The following is a 19,180-nucleotide window of genomic DNA, read 5'->3' as shown; positions in this document are numbered from 1 at the left end:
GGGAGAGAGGACGGAGATTGTAAGTAACTCACTTAAGAAAGGTATGAGAGTCTGAAAGTACATCAATTCTGGCAAAAAATTGAAATATTTCCAAGCCCCAGTGTCTCAACCTGACTTGATGTAATTAATACCCCTGTCACATGACAGGTGGGAATGTGTGGCTGTATAGTCACAGACTCCCTTAGCTACTGTTATGAAATGTAGTGCTGAAAATACTTCAGTGATTTTAGAAAGAAGCCATTTAAGGTTTAACTTTCACTGCTGCTGTTTCGGTGTATGCAAACTGAGTCATACTGTGTGCACCAGTGGAAAAAAATCCCTTAATAAAATCTAAAATCCCTTAATAAACCTGACTTTACTCTTATTCTCTTCATATGAAAAGTTCAGCTAATACATGGAATATTAATTCCAGCTGGAATAAGTACAAACCACTGGAAGGAAAAAATATCTTGGTTTCAGAAAATCTGGGAAGTACTGGTGATGAGGGAAGGAAAAACTTGCCTAGCCAAAAAGCATAACACTGGGAAAGATTTTGAAATGTTTGCTTTTCCTTGGATGCACAGATAACTCCAGTAGCCAAACCTATAGTAATGTTAATCTGGACTGATTAATGGTAAATAATAGGTATTGGCCCTGACTGATGCATCACATTAGTTGTAGTGTTCCAATTCAGACTTCAGGGCAGTTTAATTCTAGCTTACACTGGAATAACAAAGATCAAAGTCAGGCTCATGTTTTTAAGTGAATTACCATCTTACAATAGTTTTAGAGAGATGGAAAAAACAAAAAAAAGTTGGATAGTCATACTGTCATTAATATTTTGAGCTCTAACAAGTTCTATACAATCAGTGAGGTGTGTGTTAGTGATTGTAAGAATAACAATCTAGTCTAGTCAAAGTGATAAGAACAGGAACAACTCTAAAGTATTGTAGCATAAGCATGTCGCTGGAATGTATTGTTTTAGCAAAATGTTTTTATTGTAAAATTACTATTTAGGCAGCACAGATGATGGTTATTTGTCTTCATTGCCAAAAGTTTTTGAGAGACAATATAATTAATGTAGAAAATGTGATTGTACTTCATGTTTGTCTGTAGTAATTCTATAAATCTCTTATGTCTGTGTTCTTGTAGCCACTTGAAGTAGCTGAAATGAGAAAAAGGCAGCAGTCGCAAAATGAAGGAACATCTGCTGTGTCTCAAGCGCCTGGAAACCAAAGGCCCAACAACACATGTTGCTTTTGTTGGTGCTGTTGTTGCAGCTGCTCATGGTATGTCCCGTAGTGTACTTGGTATCATATCCAACACAGGTAAACAATGAGAGTGAAAACTGCCAGTTGCTGGGAATGTATCGAGTTCTCTGAAAGTCACACTGCTGAAAGTCAGACTTTATTTTTCTACATGCGAATGTTATTAAATAGTTCTCTGCTCTTTCTGGACCTCTTGTGTTACAGATAAGGGAGCAGGCATTGAAAATACGACTTTAATTTTGCCCCCTTTTCAAAGTTACTATGATAAAATGAGGAAGTAGCAGGTGTAAAACTCAGATGGGCAGATGATCTTGAAAAATGTCTTAATTTTACATTTAAGACACTCTTGTTTCAGTTTGTATTTTTTACTATTTACATTGTTCACTCTAAACTATAAGAAATGTTTCAAAACACTTTGTCTTTGCATTCATTGGGAAGTAAATGGACAGAAATGGGAATTATATAGTGCTGAATTAATTAGTTGCTGAATTAATAAACTGTTAACTAAATTCTCTAGTCTGAGAGCATTAAAAAAATGGATTTCCACTGTGATCTTTCAAATAGCAAAAAGCACTATTTTAGCAGGGAAAGTCGTTGCTACTCAGTTATTCTTAAAGGAAGAGTTGGATTGGGGAGTTTGAAGCTTAAATCTATGACCTTCTGTTTCAAAATAACTTCAATTAATCATTTTGCTGAGCTATATCTCTAAGGTGTCTATTGCCATAATATAGAAGGCTCCAATTTATGTAGACACTTAACTTTACACAAATGGCTAGTCCTAATGAAGCATAAAGCTACCCTCAGAATTGCTCAGGGGCCTATGCAAAGATATAATCATCTAAGTCTTTTTGGAGTGCCATTCTGTGTACATCTCTCCTATTTTACACTTAAGTCAGCCATTTGCTCCTTTTCCTGCATCTAAAAATGCACATCAGAGAGTACCAAATATCACAATGGAACAGCCTATTCTGAACTTTTTCCCTACCACATCCTCCTCTTTGCCACAGGAGCAGGAACAGAATGGCACAAACTTCCAGCTCTCACAGAACCAGAGGATCCATGGGAACAAGAAAGAGTGAGTGAGGACATGCTATTAGAAAGCTATCCTGCTTCTTGCTATATGCTCACTCCATACAACACAGAGAGTCTGAAAGGGCCTTACATGTGAAGACGAGCACTGGGCTGCCTCTGCTCTCCTCTGGCCTGTATAAAGGGTATGCGAAGCCAAAAGTATCAACTTTACTTAAGGATCTTTATAGGCTGCACTGGGATAAATATTTGAATAATCAGTTCTCCTCACACATTCTTAGAGCTTTGTTTCCCTTGGAGAGCCTGAGGGTAGTATGCAGTTCCCATACATTTGAACAGCTTGTGCATATTCAATGTAGATATGATCTATCATTGCATTACAATGTTGGGTGTACTCTCAACTGCTTTTGTAGAAGTGTTTATTGCTGATCATATCCTGACTTTTTTTTTTTCTTAATGTGGACTTGATTGTGCATGAAGAACCCTGTCTGAGTAAGCCTATTTTCTATCTTAAAAGTAAAGTCTAACAGGCTAGCTTGAGAGATGTAGTGGAAATGCCATTGCTTGTGACTCTTAAAACTAACCTGGACAATATTTGGAAAATATAATGGTGAAAATAAATCCTGCACGGGCAGAATGATGACCTAATGGGTCTCCCACCTCTAACTTCTGAATCTATGATTAAAATCCAAAGAAGGCACATGCGGGGTGGAATGGGTTGAGGGGGAGTCATTTCTGAAAGGCAATTTTGGCCCTTTTAGAGCTTGAGTCAAAATGAAATATTTGTCTTGGTGCGAAATTTGTCTTGTGAGCTTGTTTATGGCTACAAGGAACCAGCATGCTACTTCATTTCCCTCATTCACTTTCTCTAATAGCTTTTATATACGTAAAAAAACCTACATGAGAAACCTGACTTGCTGATTATTCTTGCAGGCAATAAATTCTCTGGAGCCATATTATGCAGGAAGTCATATTAGATTATCATAAAAGACTATGCTGGCCTTAAATGTACCCAGACTCTCCCCAGTTCCATCAGTCCTTCCTTCTGGAGTATTATGAATCTCACCAGATGTCTTTATGGAGATGTTGTTGGGTTCATTACTGGTGACAGTGCTCTAATAGAACCTGCCACTACTGACGCTGTTGGCTATTTCCAGCTCTGCCAGCAACCTGTGTGACGTTAGACAATTCAGATCACTTACCCTTTCTGTGCCTCATTCTCCTTGCTATTAAAAAATAAATATAATACTTGCCCACCTTGGAGCATGGCTTGTGCAGCTTATAATGAATGCTTTCACTTTTGTCAATAACAAGGCTGTATCTGTTCAAGGTGCTAGTTCATTAGCTGACAGCTCTGGACAAGTCATTACAGTTCTAAAAATATCCTAGCGAGTCATGTGATATTTCAGTTTTCTTTCATTCCACCCAGTGTTAAAGTCAAATGAGGATTAAGACTCTGTTTACATAGCAACTTAGTCAAATACCCACACCTTTGTTTGTGGATATATCATCTTTCCTAGCAGAGAACTTGTTAGCAGCATTAGGTCTTTATTCAGAAAGCTATTCTGTGTCCCTTATGAGAATGATTAGGTATGTTGAGGGTTATATTTTTTAAACTATGTATTTTTTATATAAGTATCATCTATTAATTTTGGAAGGTATCTCCAATAGCACTGGAAGCCTAGTGACAGTAAGCATTAGCAGTTTAGAAGGACAAAACAGTGCTGGTCATAGAGGCAGGAACTAGAGGTGAGGGGGTGCTGAAGCTCTGCTCCTGGCCCCACCCAAGGCTCCACTCCCAGCTGCTGGCCCCCTGCCTGGGGCTCCACTTCCAGCTGCCAGCCCCATGCCACCCCCAGCTGTGGCCCCAACTTTAGCCCCCTTGCCCCTGTCCGCATTCCTCCCCCCCCCCCGTAGCTATGGCCCCACTCTCGGCCCCAGCTCTGGGGAGATGGGGGGTGTGGACAGGGGTAAAGGGGAGCATGAGGTAAAAAGTTTGAGGACCACTGCTTTACCGTTAGCTGACTTGCTTCACCACCACTATAAAAAGTGTTCCAGCACTATTGGTGTGGGTCATCAATGCCGGCTGTTACAGGGAGAGGTAAGAGAGAAACTGTCCCTTTCCATTAACCATTTCACTACAGGTAAAAACACATTCCTAGAGTGCAAGACTAGACTGGACCATTGTGATCATCTACTTTCACTTCCTGTGCAGCACAGGCCATAGAACTTCCCCAAAATAATTTCTCTTGAAGTAGAGCATCCCTTTTTTTTATTTTTTAAAATCCAATCTTGAGTTGAAAATTACCAGTGATAGAGAATCCACCACAACCCTTGGTAAATAGTTCCACTGATTAATTATTCTCACTGTTTAAAATATGTGCTTTATATCCAGTCTGAATTTGTCTAGCTTCAGCTTACAGCCATTGTATTGTATTATACCCGTTTCTGCTAGATTGAAGAGCCCATCATTAAAGATCTATACCCCATGTAGGTACTTGTAGACTGTAACCAAGTCACCCCTTACATCCATGAGTCTACCACTGTGAGGTATGTTTTCTAATCATTTAAGCATTCTCAGGGCTCTTCTCAGGACCTTCTCTAACTTACCAACATTCTTCAGTTGTGGACGCCAGAAATGGACACAGTATTCCAGCAGCAGTAGTACCAGTGCCCAATAGAGGTAAAGTAACTTCTCTGCTTCTACTTGGAATTCCCCTGTTTATGCATCCAAGGATTGCATTAGCTCTTTTGGCCTCAGTGTCTCACTGGGAGCTTATGAACAGCTGATTTATCCAACATGACCCCCAGTCTCTTTCAGTCACTCTTTTATCCCCATCATGTAAGTATGGTCTATGTTCTTTGATCCTAGATGGATATGTTTACAGTTAGCCATATTCAAATGTGTAGTTTTCTTACTCAGGGGGGAGGGATAGCTCAATGGTTTGAGCATTGGCCTGCTAAACCCAGCATTGTGAGTTCAATCCTTGAGGGGGCCGCTTAGGGATCTGGGGCAAAAATTGGTCCTGCTAGTGAAGGCAGGGGGCTGGCCTCAATGACCTTTCAAGGTCCCTTCCAGTTCTAGGAGACTGGTATATCTCCAGTTATTACCTTATAAGAGCTTACCTGGCAATCTAGATCACTCTGTATCAGTGACCTGTCCTCTTAATTATTTACCACTCCCAATTTGTATGTCATCTGCAACCTTTATCAATGGTGATTTTATGTATTCTTCCAGGTCACTGATAAAAATGTTAAATAGTGCAGGGCGAAGAACTGATCCCTGTGGGATCCCACTAGAAGTAAACCCACTTGATTAGGATTCCCCATTTACAATTAAATTTTGAGGTCTATCACTTAGCCAATTTTTAAACTATTTAACATATGCCATGTTAATTTTGTATTTGTTTAAATTTTTAAATAAAAATGTGCAATACCAAATCAAATGCCTTACAGAAGTCTAAGTATATTACATCAACACTGTTACCTTTATCAACTGAACTTGTAATATCATAAAAAAAAATACCAAGTTAGTTTGACAAGATCTATTTCATATAAATCAATGTTGATTGGCATCAGCTTTATTACCATCATTTACTCTATTAATCGAGTCCCATATCAGCCACTCCATTATCTTACCCAGGATCAATGTCAGACTGACAAGCTTATAATTACAGGGTCATCCCGTGTACCCTTCATAATAGAGGTGCAACATTTAGTTTTTTTCTAGTCTTTTGGAATTTCCCCAGTGTTCCAAGATTTACTGAAAATCAACATTAACGGTCCAGTGAGAGCCTCAGCCAACTCTTTTTAAAACTCTTGGGTGCAAATTACCTAGATGTGATTATTTAATAATGTCTAACATTAGTAGCTGCTGTTTAACACCCTCCAGAGTTACTATTGGAATGGAAAGAGTCTTATCATATGACATGGCTACATCATCTGTTTTCCCCCCAAATACTCAACAGAAATATTTATTGAACTGTTCTGCCTTTTCTGTATTATTACTGATAATTCTACCATTTCCATCTAGTAATGGACCAGTACAGTTGTTAGGATTATTTCAGTTTTACAATATACTTTAAAAAAATCCTTCTTGTTGTCATTAATTCTGCTGGCCATCAACTTTTCCTTAAACGCAGCAAAGAATCCTGTGGCACCTTATAGACTAACAGACGTATTGGAGCATGAGCTTTCGTGGGTGAATACATGCATGCATCTGTCGAAGTGGGTATTCACCCACGAAAGTTCATGCTCCAATACATCTGTTAGTCTATAAGATGCCACAGGACTCTTTGCTGCGTTTACAGATCCAGATTAACACGGCTACCCCTCTGATACTCAACTTCTTGTATCTCTTTGATTCCCATATCAGTTTTCTACAATTCCTGCCTTCTGATTTACATTCTTTATCATCAACTTCCCCTTTCATCCATTTGTTATGAAAATATACACATTATTTGGTTGGTTGCTTGATCACTGCATTTGCTTCCCCTCTAAACCAGTTAGGTGTTTTTAACCAGTATGACCTTCTTCCTTGAGTGTGGAATTATAGCTTTTGGGGCATCTAGTAAAGTGTTCTTGAACTATTCCCAATTATCACACACATTTTTATGGTTTAAATTCTTCCTCTACATTGATTTATCTCATCATTCATGTTATCTTTGTGAAATTGGCCATTTTAAAGTCCCAAATGTATATAATTGGTTTGGACTTTGTTCTATTTGCATATTAGAAATGTAATCAAATTATGATCACTTGTACCTAAACTACCATTAATGTTTAGTTCTGTAATCAATTTCTCTTTCTCTGTCAAGACAAGGTCTAATATAGGTGCATAAGCAGGCTGTCATCCTGTTCCCTTGGGTGATTTGGTGGTCTGTAACAGACACCAATTACTACCCCATCTTGTGCTTTATCTGTTAGGATATTGATCCATAAGCATTCGAGATCATTTTCTTCTGAGTTAGCAGTGACTTGAAAATAGATGATGCCACTTTTGACATAGTGTCACTCCTCCTCCCCTTTTTCCCACTTGATCCTTCCTAAAGAGAGAGGAGGTATAGCTCAGTGGATTGCGCATTGGCCTGCTAAACCTAGGGTTGTGAATTCAATCCTTGAGGGGAGCATTTAGGGATCTGGGGCAAAAATGTGTCTGGGGATTGATCCTGCTTTAAGCAGGGGGTTGGACTAGGTGACCTCCTGAGGTCCCTTCCAACCCTGATATTCTATGAAAGAGGTTAAAATCAATGGCTATAACATTCTAGTCACATGACTCATCCATCTAGGTTTTGGTGATACTACCTAGATCAAAGTTATGTTCATAAATGAGCAATTCCAGTTCCTCTTGATTGCTAGCCAGGCTCCTAGCACTGGTGTGAACATGATTAAAGAATTTCTTCTCTTCATATCCTTTGGTTCCTTGATTAATTTTGTTCTCAAATCTCATTTTTGTGCTAATTGAGAGCTCATATCTTCCTGCCTTTTACCATCCCCCTTTGTTGTTAATTTAATGCTCTAGCCAGCCTGTCCCCGAGGAGATTGGTCCTCGTTCTATGGGGAGAGGGGACTGTATAGTTTGGATGGCCTCCTCCTCAGCAGGAGAGGGAACCAATGTTCCACAAAACCAAAACTCTCCACTCTACACCAGTTACCTAACCAGTGGTTCACTTCCAGAATCTTCTGCCTTCCATCTTTATTCACTCACAAGACAGGAAGGATCTCCCTGGAGTTGTTTGTATATGATTTTTCTTCAGCACCTTTCCCTGAAATCATCTGTTGTCTGAGACCTATTCCATGATGTACTCTCATTAGTGCTGATAGGAACCATCACAAATGAATTCTTTCCCATCAACTTCAAAAGCTCATCCAATCTTAGAGAGAGATCTCGTGTCTTGGCTCCAGGAAAAGAGCACATCGTCCTAGGGCATGCCTGTCTCTTGCAGAATGTTCATTTGATTCTTCTTAATATAGAATCCCCAGCAAGGATTGTCTGTCTTCTTGGATAGTTAAAGATTCTTTGCAGGCAAACTTGCTGTATTGTCAAATGTACAGTAGCTAGAATGTCTTAATACTCTATGGAATGGTGGTAGCACCACAAGAAACCTGGAGAACCAGAAATGAAAGGCTTAGCCAATATAAACCACTTCATTTGTTTTGATTGGCCCTAGAGATGCAAAACTTACAACAAGTAAAGACTGAAGATGATTAACTTACCATGTTAGGAGATTAACTTTTTTCGGTGTTGCCTCCACACTCTGGGAACTGCATGCCTAGCTCTAATACTAACTAATCATTTTTAGCTATAGTTGGCAGTTAGGGGATTGGAGCCTTATATGCCAATAAATACACATACTCTTTACATACCTACTTTCTTTAACAGTCCAGTGTTTCCAATTAACACCTAGCAGAGCAATCACAGAGTCAACTCCTTTCTGTCATGTTAGTATCAATATCTGTAAATTGCTATGTTCAAAACATTCTAAATCTGAACACATATATGGAAGTTAACTGTTTTGCCACGTTTAGTTGGTTTCTGCTGAGGTTTTACCTAAATTGGAAGTGCATCTAAAGGATTTTAAAAAGTGTTCCTTGTGAATTTAGCAGGACAACTTGCACCTTTGAAAGATACTCTGCCAAAGTATGATGTCTGCAAATTTCTCTTCCTTCAACACCAAAACCAAAAGATTTGGTCCAAGATCTACTCCTGCAAGAGAACCTGGCAACATAAGTTTGGGAGACCTTCTAAGATGGATTCCCCAGGAAAGAGTAAGCTAGCCACAACGCCTTCCTTGGTTCTGAAGGCTGATACAAACTCCCAGGCTGAACAGCCTTATCTATTTTTTTTAAAGGCTTCATTCAAATAGCTTCTGAAGGTATCTCTCAAACCCTCCTCTTCTGGAAAATGGAAGGGCACCACTCATGTCAACATTTCTGACTTTGGAGACTTAGAATGGAAAAGAAATTTGGACACTACTCCATTTTATTATACTATGGGGGTTGGAGGGGAAAGGGGAGAAGGCAATTTAAAAAAAAATATTGAATAGAAATTGTTCCATTTCAAGCCCTGCTAAACAAACTCAGGATAGTTCACAGTTCTTTTTTTCCATTTTTTGACCAGGTCTAATACCTTGATGGAAACCACCTCTCTTCCATGGGAATTAATTCATTCAAACCATTGGGTTTAGCTAGTTCAGTTCATGCCTCTTACCTCCAGGGGCCAGTCTTGCTAAATTTGTGTCAAAGTAACTATAAGGGAGTACACCGGAGCTCCCTTCTCAAGCAAAATTCCCAATGAAACCAGTAAAATCTGAATAAAACTCACGATCTGGTCCTAATTCTCACACTAGGCAGAAAATGTTCTTGTACAGACAATCTTCTAAATTGTCTTCTCTTTGGATCCATTCAGTGATGAGCTGCCAAAATCTTAACAACCGGTTCCCTATAAAAAGTTCTGATTTAAGGGGGGGAGAGGGGAAGGGCCAGGGCAGGGGGATACATACTTGTGGGTCCGGGGGCCCCTGCAGGGCCTGGGGCAAATTGCCTCACTTGCCTCCCCTGGCAGCCCTAGAGCTTGCAGCCCCCTCGCCCCTTACCTTGCCAGCAGCTCAAAGCAGCAGGATGACTCCGGAGCTCAGCTGAGCTGCCCAGCTGATGCCTGACCACACTGCAGCTGGGGGAAAGCAGGGGAAGGGCTGGGGGAGCCTCAGCCTCCCCAGCTGGGAATCCTGGGAGCAACAGGATGGTCCGGCCAGTGGACCAGAGTTCTTTGCCCACTCCCTGGCCCTTTAACAACCGGTTCTCCACGGAGGTCTAATTTTAGCAACCGGTTCTTGGGAACCTGTGGGAACCGGCTCCAGCTCACCACTGGATCCACTAACTCATAGTTTCTAGGTTGCTAGACAGAGCTGTCTAGCAAACATTCTCTTTTTGCATCACAAGACTGGGGGGACAAGGCAGAGATTTAACTACTTAGTCCTGAAAACTGGCCCCACTCAAGGTTCTCCAAGCTACTTAAAATGGGAAAACTTAACTTTCAGCATTAGACAACCAAAGAGAAGACATTCTGACTGTTAGAGTACTCTTTTCATGCCTTAATTGATTAAATTACTTGTACTTAAGCAATCCAAACACTTCTAAGAAAGAAAGAGAGAAAAAGCTGGTACCTCAACAGGGAAACAGCAGAGGGGGCAAAACATGTATAATCCTAGAGTATAACATTAAAAATAAACATGCTCACTCTTCAAATCATCATTTGGCAGGGGCAAGGATTTTTCCCTCTGATCGTACTGGAGGCTTATGAATGTTTAGTGCTTGTAACAGGGCTAGAAAGAGGTGGCTCTGTGCACACTGTTTACACAACTCTCCCAGGGCATCTCAATCTGCCTTGGCCCTGCCTGATATACCGTGCCAGATTGTGTTCTGGTTTAATGAGAAGGGCAAACTTCCAGCAATCAGTAGGCTGAGATTAACAAACACTTCTCATGTGTGATTTGAGAGACAGAGAGAGAGATCTGGGCTGAAGAACTTCAAAGATAACAACCAAGAAACTGACAGATCATTGCCCAGCACTTTATTGTCACTTACATAGTACAAAGTGGGTGTAAAATGGTAGTATTCTGACTGTACTTCATATCCACTCTGTGCACAAGGTGGGGTGGGGGTTCAGTTGGGTACCAAGTGAATTACTTAACTACTTAAGTAACTATTCCACCATAACTTCAGAACAAGAGTGAGTTAATTGGTTTGGGGGTTTTGGAGGGGGGTGGGGATTTAAAGCCACAGCCTATGTTCAGCCATTCCACTTGTGAATTTGAGTTTTAATTCAGATGAATTGGAGAATCCAGAATAGGAATCTAATATATAGCAATATAGGACAGACACTATACTGCAGGACTTTAGGAAATTGTTGCACTGTTATTGGCCAGTTATTAGGGTGGGGAGGGGGAAAGAGTCTGTTTCTAAAACTGTAACCTAATTTTTCTAACCTTAGAAGTTCATATTAGTTCTGAGATGCATTGAGGTTCGTGGCTGTATTTACTGTGACTTGTCCATCTGTGGTAACCCAGGAAGGATGGGATGAGGGGAAAAAACCTAAATGTATGGAATTAGCAGGTAGTCCATAACTTAAACTGAAGTGTCACAAAACAAAATGGAAAGACTTTTTTGTATACAATAGTGCTAAATTCAGAACCCCCGTCATTCTGATAGCAAAGTCCCAGAAAATAAGAGGGAGAGTTGAAATCCCTCACAATGAAAATCTGATGGCCCCATTTCAAACAAACAATTGGAAATTGCTGGGAAAATTAGAGTGCAAAAAAATCAGACCCACAATCCCCCTGATTTGAAGAGTAAATACGTGGGATCATATGACCCTTAATCTTATTCAGCCACACCTAAGATGCTGGCAGTAATTTCTCAGAAGGAGATCTAAGACTAAACCTAGTTAATTTTAAGAAAATGATCTTGATTCCAGCCTGTTGCAGCACCACTTGTGCGTGTAGGGGTAGCTGACCTTGAGGAGAAATTCATCCCTGAGGGGAAGGCAAGGAGTAGAGGTACCCCCTCCATCAGAAGAGGGTAGCTTAAAGACCCTCAGGGAGATGTGCTGATTCAGCATATCTTGCTGGCATCCTAGCCCTCCCTCTTCATAGCCAACCTCACCCACCTTCTAGGCAATGTCATTCAGCTCCAGGGTTGGGGAGAACAGGCTGTGGGAGGCTTGAAGTGTTACAGTCCTGCCGCGGGTGGACTTTCTGCCACCAGGACAGATGAGCAAAGCTGTATTGCTGGAAAAGAAACTGTAGATCTGGGGCACCGGAATCCTGCTCGCATTGCAGTTCGTGTGAGTTTCAGTGGGTAGGAGCATTGGCTCCATGTTATTCCAGAACATATTGTGAAGAAGCTTCGACTTCTCCTTTCAGGTCTGACATTTATATAGCTACGCAAAGATGCATTGACTTCAGACCCTGGAAAAAACACAAAACTGCTGCAAGGGGAGAGGCTTAACATAGGCCTAAGTTGAAAATAAAATGGGAACTAGGACACGCTGTATGGTACTGTACCTTAAAGGAGCAAGGGAAAATTTTGTAAGTTTCAATTTTATTCAATAGTGGCATATAATAGGACATTAAATATTTAAGTTTCTATCAGGAGAAATTCTTATCCAGATAACAGAGGGGTAGCCGTGTTAGTCTGGATCTATAAAAGCAGCAAAGAGTCTTGTGGCACCTTATAGACTAACTGATGTTTTGGAGCATGAGCTTTCGTCAGTGAATACATGCATGCATCCGATGAAGTGGGTATTCACAAACGAAAGCTCATGCTCCATAGACTCATAGACTCATAGGTCAGAAGGGACCAATATGATCATCTAGTCTGACCTCCTGCACAAAGCAGGCCACAGAACCCTACCCATGCCACTTCTAAACAAACCCTCTAACCTATTCAGTGTGAAGACTTCATTGATGGTTTGAAGACCTCACGCTAAGAATCACCAGCAATGCCCATTCCCCGCTGCAGTGAAGGCGAACAACCTCCAGCCCTGCCAATCTGCCCCGAGAAAATCTCCGACCCCAATATTGAGCGATCAGCTAAACCCTGAGGCATGTGGGCAAGCTCATCCAGCCGCACTCAGGAAAAGAATTCTCGACTCCCATCCAATTCCATCACCAGACCATTGGGCAGACTTTACTGCTGATAATCCCAAGATCAATTGTGCCAAAATTAAACTATCTATCCTATATCCATCCTCCATAAACTTAATCAAGCTTAGTTTAAAGCCAGATATGTCTTTCCACCATTTATCTCCTTGGAGAGCTGTCCAGAGCTTCACTCCTCAAGTTTAGGAAACCTCGTCTATTAAGTTCTCAACTCTAATTCAGTTTAGTACCATTGTTCTTGTGTTTTCTAATGACACTAAGCTCAATTACCTCTCTCCTCCAATGTTAACCCTATTAATTTATATAGAGCAAGCATATCCCCCCCACGCCTTCTTTTGGCTAGGCAAACAACCAAGCTCTTTGAGTCTCCTTTCATAAGGCAGGTTTTCCATTCCTCGGATCATCCTAGTAGCCCGTTTCTGAACCTGTTCCAGTTTGAATTCGTCCTTCTTAAACATGGGAGACCAGAACTGCACACAGTATTCCAGCACATCTGTTAGTCTGTAAGGTGCCACAGGACTCTTTGCTGTTTATCCAAATAAGACACTGGTTCCTAACTGCAAGGGAAAAGGTACTGGCTCCAGTCAATTGGTTAGCAGCATAACTTCCAGCTGGTAAAGGTTTATCATGTAACTATGTATTATTTCAAATTGGTTTAAAATGTCAGTTAAAACAGGAATAAATGTCTGGGGCTTTTAAATAAAAATGAGGATAGATCTTGGAAATGAGTCTTTGAAGGCTAGCTCCTAGTAGATAAAACCCAGAAGATGAAGAATCTTCTGCTAAAAGTAGGCCAGATACTCATCAAGGCAGAAAAAAGGAGATGGCAGTCTTATCTAGTCATCTTAATATGATTCGAGAATACAAATGCATATCCAGTTGGCACCATTCATGGTTATAAACTAGCAAATTTAGGGACTGGTACTACCACCCTCCACTGGATGCCCTCAAGTCCCTTTGAGGTCTCTTTTGGGGGTACATGCTGCCTCAAAGATTGGGCCCTTCACTCTATGGAAAAATTGAAAAATAGCAATGAACGTCCATTGTGAAACAGTGCAAACTTCTGTCTGTATTCATGCAGACCACTATGATGATCTCAACCCAGCAGTATGTTTAAAAATAAATGTAAAAAAATGAATGGTTGAATGAAAATGAAGGGGTAATATCCCTAATTTGACTTGAAAAAAGTATAGGCAAGTGTATAAACACTCAGACTTAATTCTGCCAATGTACCTCAGTCCCAAATAGCAACACCTCTGCTATAATCCAGTCTTGAACCTCTCTCTCTTGCTAGAGACTATCTGTAGTAAATTGTGCGGTGGCTATCTTATATGGTCCTCTCTGTAGGTGACCTATGGGAGGTTTCAATCTGTATGTGTGGAAGTGGAAGACTGAAGGTCATACTTATCCATTTAATTTATTTCAAAATCATAACAAAATAGAATGCAATGCTGTGCAAAACCAGTTTAATCCTACTTAATTTATTAAAGAAGTATGTTCTTCAATCTCATAATAGGAATGTTTATAAAAAAACTTAGACTCTCTAACCCAAAAACTTAATAATGCCTTTGAATAAAGCTATGAGAACTTAGCAGGAACATTCCAACCATCTCTCCCCATTGTGAAAGAAACAACAAGAGTGTAACAAGTGGATGGACTTAGCAAAGCTAACACTCGTCATGCCCTTGGCAACTTTCTAATGGGCTCCAATTCTCCACTGCCTTATATCTTGGATAGTCACTCACACCTGTGCAAAGCAAATGTAAGTGGCTATATAACGTGTAAGGCAGCAGAGAACTGAGACCCAATGTGCACTTGTTGGAATAGCATTGGAATCACTAAAGTCATCTGCCAAAAGACTGCTCCAAACCACTCTGATGGTGAAGCTTCTGTACACCTGGTGTCCCTTTAAATTACTGTCCTTTCTAGTTCTCTGGGTCCTAGACGACAGGTGCCTTTATGCCTTTCAAATATACCAGTCACTTGCAGAATAGCTGCAGTCAGTACTAAGGACTCTGGGGCATATCTAGAAACTACACATACTCTCTGCACACAACAGAATATAAAGAACAACAATCTTTTGAAGGAAGAAGTGGAACTGACGGAGACAAGTGGACTGTTGGGTGAGGTGGTGGGACAGAGATCAGAGTAGGGTAAGGCGACCCCAAGTCTAATATTTGCCTACAGCATGAACCAGAGGCCAGCCCTGCTGTAGTGAAATAGAACCAGAATAATTCCATTAAAAATCAGTGGTAAGAGGACTTAGCACACAAGATTGCAGTAGTGGATTTCTTAAAGTGCACTCCACATTTGAGACTAAAATAGGACACCTTTTCTGAGAGAAGACTAAAAGTTTCCAAAATATTTATTTAATACTTTCTGCTGTAAATACCATATATAAAAGCAGTGTGATTTCTTTATGACAGAGGTCAGTTGAAAAATTTTTCTTCCATCAGTGTTCATTATGAAATTCTGGGAGGAGAAAGACAGCTAGGAAATTAGCAGGGTTTAGTAGAGCCCCCTTGTGGACAGTGTTCTAGACCTTTTAAAATGCTTGTCTTCTTTTGTATATCCTCAAATTCACACATGTCATCAGTGACCTCAAAATCATCTTCCACCATCACCCAAGAGAAACAGGTATTTCTTCATTTAAATTTTGTTAAAATAGCCCCCAAACTGTAAGATTTAACTCAAATCTTTCTCTATAAACATGATCATAGTGACTATAAATTACCTGAAAAAGACTAAACTCACAATCTGAATTTTTATGAAAGGTAAGGTTAAATTCTGTAATGCACGGTTAAGGGAATTGTGTTGGTACATCTGGGTATAGTGCTTAAATTATTCAAAAGTACAAAGGGTGCTTTAAAAATCATAAAATACATATAGATTCATAGACTCTAGGACTGGAAGGGACCTCGAGAGGTCATCGAGTCCAGTCCTCTGCCCTCATGGCAGGACCAAATACTGTCTAGACCATCCCTGATAGACATTTATCTAACCTACTCTTAAATATCTCTAGAGATGGAGATTCCACAACCTCCCTAGGCAATTTATTCCAGTGTTTAACTACCCTGACAGTTAGGAACTTTTTCCTAATGTCCAACCTAAATCTCCCTTGCTGCAGTTTAAGCCCATTGCTTCTTGTTCTATCATTAGAGGCTAAGGTGAACAAGTTTTCTCCCTCCTCCTGATGACACCCTTTTAGATACCTGAAAACTGCTATCATGTCCCCTCTCAGTCTTCTCTTTTCCAAACTAAATAAACCCAATTCTTTCAGCCTTCCTTCATAGGTCATGTTCTCAAGACCTTTAATCATTCTTGTTGCTCTTCTCTGGACCCTCTCCAATTTCTCCACATCTTTCTTGAAATGCGGTGCCCAGAACTGGACACAATACTCCAGTTGAGGCCTAACCAGCGCAGAGTAGAGCGGAAGAATGACTTCTCGTGTCTTGTTTACAACACACCTGTTAATGCATCCCAGAATCACGTTTGCTTTTTTTGCAACAGTATCACACTGTTGACTCATATTTAGCTTGTGGTCCACTATGACCCCTAGATCTCTTTCTGCCATACTCCTTCCTAGACAGTCTCTTCCCATTCTGTATGTGTGAAACTGATTGTTCCTTCCTAAGTGGAGCACTTTGCATTTGTCTTTATTGAACTTCATCCGGTTTACCTCAGACCATTTCTCCAATTTGTCCAGATCATTTTGAATTTTGACCCTGTCCTCCAAAGCAGTTGCAATCCCTCCCAGTTTGGTATCGTCTGCAAACTTAATAAGCGTACTTTCTATGCCAACATCTAAGTCGTTGATGAAGATATTGAACAGAGCCGGTCCCAAAACAGATTATAGTACATAATCAACAATAACCCAAATTTAGATTAATAAATTTAATTATACAGTTTAGGTGTTAGCATCCAGATATTTGGGTTTATCAGTTTTACAGAGAGTTGGCTGTAGAAAGCCAATATAGCAATGAGTGGAGATTGTCCCTCAGTAATTGAGCATTTAGGACTGGTTGTCCCTCAGTAAATACAGTCCATCAAAGTATTTATCTACATATTGCCCTTAGCCAGAAAGCCAAGTAGTTGTAATATACTGGCACATATGGAAAAACAACTTCAAAACTGAAAATAAGTGCATATTTGTAAGTAGAACAAACTATTTGGATGCTGTATCATAGGGTGACCAGGTGTCCTGATTTTATAGGGACAGTCCTGATTTTTGGGTCTTTTTCTTATATAGGCTTCTGTTACCTCCCACTCCTGTCCCGATTTTTCATATTTGCTCTCTAGTCACCCTACTGTACCACATCGGTACCTAGGCTCATATCTGATAGCATGGTACTAAGATGTGTTTAGAGGTGCCATACTGCAGAGAAAGGGACAGGGGTCCCTTCTCCACATCTTTGGCTATCTTGGCAGCAGAAAGATTCCACAGCTCATTCAGAGTTGAGGTGGGACGGGATAGAATTTCAGAGTATTGATCAAAGTTCCTTCCGTAAAATACAGTCTAATATTAAGGCTGCTAACTGCAGCTTGGTGCATAATGTTTGCTGTGTCTGCCTCCATGGCAGCAGTGTCACCAGCATCTAATGACATCTTAATGGATTTGAGATGCTGAGAGTATGAAAGGCTCCACTTAAAACCAGAATTTCTTGTAATATAGATTTCTGTTATCTAATTAGGAAAATGCATATGAATGTACAGAGAAATATATTCTTCCCTAAACTCTTAATAAACTCATATATATAGAAGTACATAGATTGTACTGCAATAGCAAATATACAGTACCAACACCACTTCATATTAAAACTAAAACACTGTCTAAACCCAGGAAATGGACAATAAAGGCTAAAACTCTCTCCTCTATTCATTCCATTGTAGCTAGTTTATTGAAAGACTTGCAGAATCTCATGCAGGACCACATTACCCCTCCCTACCCCCAGGTTTAGGAAGACAATTCAACAAAACTTCTTACTTTTGTAGGTTCTGTTAGGGTGAGGAACTATCCAATAGAGACCATACTTCAGTTTGGCATGTAGAAATAAAAGGCATGATCCTACTCTCCTTGAAGCCAATTGCCAATCTCTCACTTTCCTCAATGGGAAGAGAAGAGTATGTCAAATTATATGAGAGCTTGCTCATGGAAATATGAGCCAAAACTAATTGCATGCTAATACAATGCAATCTGCCTCAAGCTACCAGCTAGGTTTTGTCTAGTAGGAGGTAACCTTTAAAGGTTATAAAACTTTTCTAAAAACCATGGAGACTCTTAACTGCAAGCTGAAGACTGACTTGCCTGTTCATGGTGATGTGCATGTTCATACATATTTCACTTTCTGAATTGATGTCTTCTAGCATGTGGCTAACAAACCTTTTTGAATAATACACTAGTGATTGTGCAAGACAAAACATATATATACAAAACTACAATAAGCCACAGACCAATTTGATCATGGACATCAGTGTTTGTCCCTTGAATGTGCATTAAGGGCTCGTATACTGACTGGTCACCTCATATTAAGAGGGAAGAAGCTGAACAGTTTAAACATATAACCTGTAAAGAGACCTTCTTGAGAAGAGTTAAGCAAAAATAACTGATCAGGAATGAAATACATGACACTTTATTTTTAAAAATGCTTTGTTCAGCTGTCCTCCTAGTGATTGAGTGCAGTTTCCTAGTTTAGTTTTCAGAGTTCTTGTATTAAAATGCAGCAGATTTTTTTTGCAGTCTCCAGAGTAGCAACTACAGGAAAAGACCTGCTCAGCCCAGGATGGCGCATGCACAGTCTGGTTGGCAAGTGGGATCTGTGAGGAGCTGGCTCATGCTCAGTGCAGACAGACCCTCCAGAAAATTTAGCTGCTGAACTGTTAACAAATCTTTACTGAGCATGCCTGAACTTAAATTTTCAGATACTCACAATTTGCCCAAAAGAGGGTGTATTTTCAGAATGCGAAAGGCACATCCCTGACACCAGAGGAATCTCCTACCATCAACAACCCACTGAACTTCTAGTCCCTGCTTCAACGTATGGAGATGCTAGAGCTTCTCAATGGAACAGTTACAGGATTTTTTTTAACATGGGCAAAAATGTATTTTCCTTATAATTGTTTGGAGAAACTGTTTTTTTCTGTAAAAGCAGCAGAGAATCCTGTGGCACCTTATAGACTAACAGACGTTTTGGAGCGTGAGCTTTCGTGGGTGAATACCCACTTCGTCAGACGCAGGTAGTGGAA

At 40.3% G+C, this 19,180-nt stretch overlaps 1 protein-coding gene across 2 annotated transcripts in view; it reads left to right on the top strand.

The window, feature by feature from the left end:
- Positions 1-1,142: 1,142 nt before the first annotated feature.
- The window catches only part of RGS17 (regulator of G protein signaling 17), a 37,163-nt gene continuing 19,125 nt past the window's right edge, over positions 1,143-19,180 (top strand). For both annotated transcript variants that reach the window (XM_032773073.2, XM_032773071.2), the window contains exon 1: positions 1,143-1,268. In XM_032773073.2, coding sequence (XP_032628964.1) covers positions 1,150-1,268 — 119 coding nt within the window. In that variant the 5' untranslated portion in view covers positions 1,143-1,149. The remainder of the gene's footprint in view (positions 1,269-19,180) is intronic.

This window comes from Chelonoidis abingdonii, chromosome 3 (assembly GCF_003597395.2).
Source record: "Chelonoidis abingdonii isolate Lonesome George chromosome 3, CheloAbing_2.0, whole genome shotgun sequence".
NCBI lineage: Eukaryota > Metazoa > Chordata > Testudines > Testudinidae > Chelonoidis > Chelonoidis abingdonii.
This window is presented reverse-complemented; position numbering and strand designations above follow the sequence as displayed.